The sequence below is a fragment of the Coregonus clupeaformis genome, chromosome 24 (assembly GCF_020615455.1).
Source record: "Coregonus clupeaformis isolate EN_2021a chromosome 24, ASM2061545v1, whole genome shotgun sequence".
In the NCBI taxonomy this organism is placed as follows: Eukaryota; Metazoa; Chordata; class Actinopteri; order Salmoniformes; family Salmonidae; genus Coregonus; species Coregonus clupeaformis.
The window spans coordinates 35060531-35068613 of NC_059215.1; the positions used below are offsets into that span (position 1 = coordinate 35060531).

Below are 8083 nucleotides of genomic sequence, written 5' to 3' on the forward strand. Positions count from 1 at the left end.
GTATGTAAATTGTCTTTTGTCTGTAATTTATTTTTCGCTATATGTCAGACCAAAGTAAGACTAGCTGTCGCCACTGTCGTTGGCTAATGGGGATCCTAATAAATCAAATCAAATCAAAAGTCAGTCATAACGTGGCTAATAGGCTAACACACATATCAAACACAAGGCCCGCAGGCTTAATAGGACACACAAGCGAGTATAAATGAGTCAATAGTTGAGTCATCTACTTTATGAAATTACAGCCTGATGCACTCGTATCGGTGAATTCAACTTCAATTGCGCTGCTGTTGTGTCTCCCGTTTACAGCATGCAGCAGAGGGAAAGTGTACGCACACATGCCACAGTCCAAGATAGACTACTAAAATGTTGCAGTCTGGCTTCGGTTTTTAAAGATGATGAATAACCCAAAACTAAACCTGCAACAAAACACCATGCAGAGGAGAAACATGTAGGCCTATTACAGCAACATTTGAGTAGTAGCCTAGGCTGGCTACTCAACTACAATACATTTACATTTACGTCATTTAGCAGACGCTCTTATCCAGAGCGACTTACAGGAGCAATTAGGGTTAAGTGCCTTGCTCAAGGGCACATCGACCAATTTTTCACCTAGTTGGCTCAGGGATTAGAACCAGCGACCTTTCGGTTACTGGCACAACGCTCTTAACCACTAAGCTACCTGCCGCCGCCCAATACAATTTGAGTGCACCATAAAGCAATGCTGCATTCAACCGCAATGGTGATCCATGCAGTGCAAAACATTTTTTTAGTTTAAATGTTCCAACAACCTATAGCTACCTTTTTGTTATTTGGAGTTATTAAATACTGTTCGATTAGGGTCGCAGCATATTATGCACATCTGCATGCGTAGCAGCAAAAAGGCTAGACAAATATATTATTTATCTCTTTTGTGTTAATATGTTCAAATGCAATATACAACATCCTATATATGTTGGCATTATAACGGGCCATATGTTTTCTAATAAAACAATGGCCAGTTTGGGTCGCAGTTGCATGTTTTTTTGTAACAACAAATAGGCTATGTCTGGCCAACAAATTCGTTATGTTTTTTCAATATGACCTGTGCGCTGATTGAGTTTGACACGTCTGGGCTAGCATATCTATTTATGTAGCTAGCGATTTATTTATTTAGCAAGCTAAAAACACAGCGCCTAACATTAGCTATCTAGCTGCTGGGAAGATGTCATGTCATTGGAGGAGTGGGTGAGTGACCGACTTTTCCCCCTCATATCGTTTTTCGGTGGCTAGCAAGAAATGTGAATCGCTTTGCTAGCTAGCTATGTTGAACTTCAATGACTGTTATGCACAGTTAGCATATCTCTTAGTTGTCAATCAAATGTGTTTGGCATCGATCAAATGGGCGGGCAGGCAGGCAAGTTCCCATTCAGTTGTCAAAACATGGGTTGGGACAAGCATGCATTGGCAGGCAAGCTGCAGAAGAACGAGCAGGCTACTATTCCCCATCGATTATCAGTGCAATTTTGATAGCCAACTAGCTGAAAAAGTTTGAGAGGGTTTATCTAATGTTCCCTCGTTAGATTTGAGCTCCTATCGCTCTGGCTAGCATTAGTTGTTGATCTTGTTGTTGTTGATGTGCCTAGGCAACTGAGAGAGAGATAGCCTAACTTTTCATGGTTGTTTGATCAATAGGACTGAAGTTCCCAAATGTAAGAGGACTCTACATATTTGCAGAAATCCATTCAGGTGTATTTTGTGGCTTTTGGCGAATGCATTCTAATGATCTAAAGTCGCGCTGTTGCTACTGCCTGTAAACACACAGTCCAGTCCAGTTCAAATTGAATGATTGCAGGCCCGTGTGGCAAATGGGTTATTTGCATATAGGCCTACTGTAGTTCTGATTGGCTATGGCGCACCGGTCTGCATAGACTCCGGTCCTGGACAAGACAGATGTTTTTATTAGGTTTTATTTACTGCAGTGTCTATTAATTGTCGAAACACACGGCCGCTTTCCCACTCTATAAAATGACCAAATCTAGGTGCTCTCTTGTTAAAAAATTAATAAAAAATAAGTGTCCTATTCTTCCTGGGGGTATATATGAACAGATTTTAATACGATTTCATGTTGCTAAAACGGTGTCAGTTCCACTTTAAGATTTATGTAAGAAAAATCCACTGGGGCTGATATGCTTGATACATTTTTGCTGCAACTCTTTGCCCCCCTAATTGCTGAATCATTAACCCATATTTTTTACCTGACAATTATATCTGGTACTATCCTCAAGGTTTGGAAGGCGGCCCATGTACTGCCCCTTCACAAAAGTGGTGACCCTTGTGACCTAAATAATTATTGTCCTATTTCCAAACTTTCTTGCCTAGCTAAAATATTACAATCCTCAATTAATTCTCAGCTAAGATCTTTGAAATGTATTCTAAATGTACATCAGTCTGGTTTTAGACCAGGTCATAGCACTATCTCTGCTGCATTCCTAGTTATAAATGATGTGGTTAACTGAATGGATAAAAGGCAACATTGTGCTGCTCTCTTCATTGACCTGTCAAAGTCCTTTGATTCTGTTGATACTGCTAATTCAGAGGCTTTATTCAATTGGCCTAGACCAGGCGGCATGTAACTGGTTAAAAAAAATTACTTGACAGATAGAACTCAATCTACTGATGGGGTTTAATCCGGTTTTCTGGACATAACGAAAGGTGTCCCGCAGGGGTCAATTCTGGGTCCGGTACTTTTTACTGTTTACATTAACAATATTGACTTGTCTGTAAAAAATGTTTACCTGCACTTGTATGCCAATGATACTGTTCTGTATGCTATAGCCCCCACGGTTGACCAGGCTCTATCTGAACTACAGTCTGACTTCATTGTATTACAGAAAAACTTTATTGACCTTAAATTAGTACTGAATGCAGGTAAAACTAAGTATATGTTGTTCGCTAGAGCGCATAAAAATAACTCTGATGATTTAAGCATATGCACTTGGGAGGTGTACATATTGATCGTGTCCCCCCTGCTTACAAATATCTGGGCATCTGGATAGATGAAAAGCTGTCTTTTAAAAAGCATATTGATGAGTTAGTTAAGAAGCTGAGAATAAAAATTGTTTTTTTCTATAGAAATAGGTCATGCCTCTTGCTAAATAGTATAAAGCAGATTATTCAGTCGACGTTCCTATCGGTCCTAGACTATGGCAACATCATCTATATGAACACAGCTGCCACTTCAATAAAGCCATTAGATGCGGTTTATCATAGTGCACTGTGCTTTATTACAGGTGACAGTTTTAGTACTCATCCCTGCATTCTCTACCAGAAAGTTGGTTGGCCCTCTTTGATGTCACGTAGGTTGATACATTGCTATGTTTTCATTTATAAAGCCCTTTTACAAAACCTCCCACTGTACCTAACATTACTAAACTTTAGACATATGAGTTACCACACCCAGTCTCAGGGATGGCTAACTCTGGAAATTCCTTTGGTCTCTACTGCGTTAGGTAAATCAACTTTTAGTTTTCTTGCACCTTATTTGTGAAACAATCTTCAAAATGTTCCTGAATGTAACGTTCTGGAGCCTCTAGGGCAATTCAGAAAGCTGATTGAGGACCTTATTACTGATGAATGTGTTCATTTTTTATGACCGTGTTTTTCTTTCTGTCTGCTTGCATTTTGTATTTATACTGAGTGTACAAAACATTATGAACACCTGCTCTTTCCATGACATAGACTGACCAGGTGATTACAGGTGAAAGCTGTAGATGAAGGGGAGAGACATGTTAAAGAAGGATTTTTAAGCCTTGAGACAATTAAGACAATGATTTTGTATGTGTGCCATTCAGAGGGTGAATGGGCAAGACAAAATATTTAAGTGCATTTGAACGTGGCATGGTAATAGGTACCAGGCACTGCAACTCTGCTGGGTTTTTCACGCTCAACAGTTTCCCGTGTGTATCAAGAATGGTCCACCACCCAAAGGACATCCAGCCAACTTAACACAACTGTGGGGAGCATTGGAGTCAACATGGGCCAGCATCCCTGTGGAACGCTTGACACCCTTATAGAGTCCATGCCCCAACGAATTGAGGCTGTTCTAAGGGCAATAGGGGGTGCAACTCAATATTAGGAAGGTGTTCCTAATGTTTTGTACACTCAGTGTATATTTTGATGTGTGTATTTTCTGTCATTTCTGTAGATCAGGGCTCATCTGTAAAAGACACCTTGGTCTCAGTATGACTGCCTGATAAAATAAAGGTTAAATAAAATATACAGCACCGGTTTTAGAAAGTTTGGGATGTGACTTACTGAAAATGATACCGTTCATTGAACTCAATGTCACTAATAGTTATAAACTACTTTGCATTTGATAATAAAAGGTAATAGAGGAGGAACGTGATAACTATTAATTATTGGTTGATCTGAAGTGAAAACTGAGACTAAAAAGTTTTGACTGCTAAATGGTAAATTCGGTTTTTCCAAGATGGCACCCAGGCTATTGTTCAGATTAATGTGTCAGAAACTGTTCTCCTGTGGCTCACAGGAGCAGGAAGTACTGAGCCTCACACTAAACAGAACCGATGACAAAGGATGGAAAAACACCCACTAACCAACTAGGTTTTCACGATACCAGCATTATGATACCCAGAAATATAAAGGAAAGGAAAACTAAACATGAAGCAGACTTCTTTCTTGAGAAAAACAATCCTAATGTCACTCAGTCACATTGCTTATTTTCCAAGCTATACAGGACTATAAAGGTTGGTCTGCCTAATGTTTTCCTTTTATTTGTCATGGGAAATACAGTATCATATTATTTTGATACTGGTATCGTGACAACCTATAACCAACTAACTCCAATTCAATACTACTAGTGTTTCCCTTACCATTACTTAGGTGAGGAAGCCCCTCTGCCTACATCAGCTGCCAGAACAAATGCACGGAAGCTAACGCCACATCCAGGCAGAATTAATGACGCAAAGCTGTTATTTTTGCCAAACTGTGCCATGGATAAATTACACCACTTTGTTCTCAAGGAACAGAAATATAAGCTTTTGTATGTTCTCACAAGGACTGCATTGCAAATTGACATTGTTGTTATCTAACATCCATTAATTTGTTTGCACAGCTTTACTTCCACCATACAGTGGCAATCCCGCTTTTGGAAACTTTGATGTGATGCATCTCTCTCATTCAGAGCATACTCATATAGGGGTGTCTATGTACACTGTCAACTCTTAGATTGCTGACATGGTGTATTTTGAGTCCATACTCTTCATAATAAACACCTCTTTGTCCACAGACTCTGCAGAACATTGGAAAATACTGCCCAAGTCAACATTTGTGGGCAAATCCCAAGTCTACTTCCGGACACCTTCATCTGTATCAATCCAAAATAGCCCTACCCTCCACTATTATTTTACATTTATTATATTACGGTACAACTGGTTACAAACCACACAAGCCTAATGCTTTGTTTCATATGTTGTCAAATATTTGATGTTTATGAATGTTATTTTGTGTACTGTGGGCCAACTCGGCTTGCAGGTATATGCAGCTGCCCACCTTTAGACTAGATGTCAACAAAGGCATTACCAAGCTCCTACCTATTCCTCTCTTTGGATTGGAGGATACACCTCGTTAATGGAATTATTTGGGGAAAATTTGATGAGGGGTGTTGATGTCAATCGCCTGTATTCAATGCAGAGTGGGATGATATGCTAGTCTCATGAATATGCATATACAGTCTCGAATTTCACTTATATTATATCAAAATAAGCCTCAAATATCAAAATGGTAATTCATGTTTATCTTGACTAAATTTGACACTTTCTCATTGCCCCACATACAAAAACTCCTCAACTGCTTAATAATTAAGGATCTGCTTAAAGTGGACAGATTTTGGGTAGAGATAGGGCTCTCGGTTTGCCTCTCTCTCTCTCTCTGGCATAACATAACCACACCGAAGGAGATATATGAGTAAATGTACACACTTACCACAAAAGCATAATATACATATGGTATGATGGTTTGACCTAGTACAGAAAATGTAACAAAAATGTCTTGATTGATATTGCAACTAACAGCCTTTGCTGAACTCAAATACAACCTGCATTTCTGGCACTTAAGTGGTTGTGCTACAATTAAAGGCGCAGTAGGCAGCTTTTTGGGGCGACCCCTGAGAGGAAGAGGCGAAGCAAGAGGTTTCACGCTTGCCAGAATCTGTCAAAAGAATGTGCCCAATGTGTTTCTATGGGCTTATTTTGGACCTAAGCTTGTCGCCTGCTTTCCTCCCTTTGGGACAACGACTCCCATTGTTAAGGCGGAGACATGAGCATCTCATCATTATCCAGATCTCTGGCAACCCGACCAAATTCACGTAGAAATGTGAGTTATAGATCTGTCATTGTCATTGAAAGCAAGTCTGAGAAGAAGTAGAATCATGGTGGCTACATTCAGATTATTTTTGTATTTTCTTATAAGGCGACTGACACTACCCACTGGGCACAGAAATCAACTCAACATCTATTCCACGTTGGTTCAACGTAATTTCATTGAAATTACGTGGAAACAACTTTTATTCAACCAGTGTGTGCCCAGTGTGTACATTTTAAAATGTCTTATTTACTGCAATAAATAAGATATGAGGGGCCACATTTCAATTAATAATTGAACAACTTTGTTGCATTCCAACTACAAATACAGAGCACTCTGCAAAAACCATGCACCTTGATATCAAAGGCCGACTTCTGCCCATTTCCTACACAGCAGAGAGAGAGAGAGAGAGAGAGAGAGAGAGAGAGAGAGAGAGAGAGAGAGAGAGAGAGAGAGAGAGAGAGAGAGAGAGAGAGAGAGAGAGAGAGAGAGAGAGAGAGAGAGAGAGAGCGAGCACTGGTGCTATAGCAAATAAGAAGATTTAAAGAAGATCCATCCACTCAATGAACAGTCTCTTTTTAACAATCTATTATTCAGCGGCACATTAGTTTTGCCATGTCCCATAGCTTACAAGCGTAAAATTATCAGACGAAAGTAATAGCGTATTCAACCTAATTGCCAATTACAGTTTTATTGCAACTCTGAACTCACATTAAATAACTTTTGTCATACAAATAGTCTACAAGATGCCGACAAAGCGAAAAATACCACTAATTGAAGCAACCATTGTGGGCTTTGTGCGTTTTAAAGGGTCGGAGGAAATGCAAAGTACTTTTGCTCGTAAGCGGAAGGTCCCACACATGTCCTGTAATAAGTAATGAAACGCTGTTTATAATGGGTGAAAGGACTATTCCCGGTTCGTTCCATGGTTTTCGATAAAGCCCGTCTTACCTGCGAGACGTCATAGCAGTCTTAGAAGGCTTAGAAAGCTGTCTTCGAATGAGAAGGGAAAGTCAAATAAAGTGAGCCTTCCCTTTACGCCTTCGCGGTGTCGCTGTTGGACAGCATGCACTCAGGAGGGCGTTTGTTGAACAATGTTCAACTCCAAAGACATATATTATTGCCGCATACCCCGCCTCCAAAGCCCACAGTCATATTAATTCTACCACGCGGTCCCGGCAGCTAAAACATAGACTGAAAATGTGTAGCTTATTCCAGGGGCAGAACTTGATGTGGGGTCTGGGGGTCCTCCCATTTTGGGGGCATCCATGGCCCTTCTAGCCTTCTCTATTTAGAACAACATAAAGTCAGCAAAAATGCCCAGTCATCAAGCTATGTAAGAGATCATTATTAAATATGTTTACGTGATTGATAAGACTGAACTAGATCAATTTTAATTCAATAATCAATATTATATTGTGTTGCACATTTAATCAATAGCCTAACAAATGAATAACAGTCTCCAGTATATATCAACATTTCCAAGCAAACAAAAGCAGGGAGAAGGGAGAATCTGTAGACATGCTGAGATAAAAGAACATACTCTTTTCCAGAATTCAGCGGGCCTTCACAAGACCATAGTATATGCAAATATACCCCCTTTTGTGTTTTACACCTCCAGCAGAATAATTACATTTCTATGTGCATGATATTCAGTTTCACTGGCATATACTACATTCTGTGGATGGTCATAAACGGCAGTAATTTATGTCTGAGATTATGT

The 8083-nt window shown here is 39.7% G+C and overlaps 1 protein-coding gene across 1 annotated transcript in view; it reads right to left on the reverse strand.

The window, feature by feature from the left end:
* ptpn11b (protein tyrosine phosphatase non-receptor type 11b) overlaps window positions 1-7393 on the reverse strand; it is a 71782-nt gene extending 64389 nt beyond the window's left edge. Inside the window, exon 1 of the mRNA XM_041846093.1 lies at window positions 7312-7393. Coding sequence (XP_041702027.1) covers window positions 7312-7325 — 14 coding nt within the window. The 5' untranslated portion in view covers window positions 7326-7393. The remainder of the gene's footprint in view (window positions 1-7311) is intronic.
* Window positions 7394-8083: the final 690 nt, after the last annotated feature.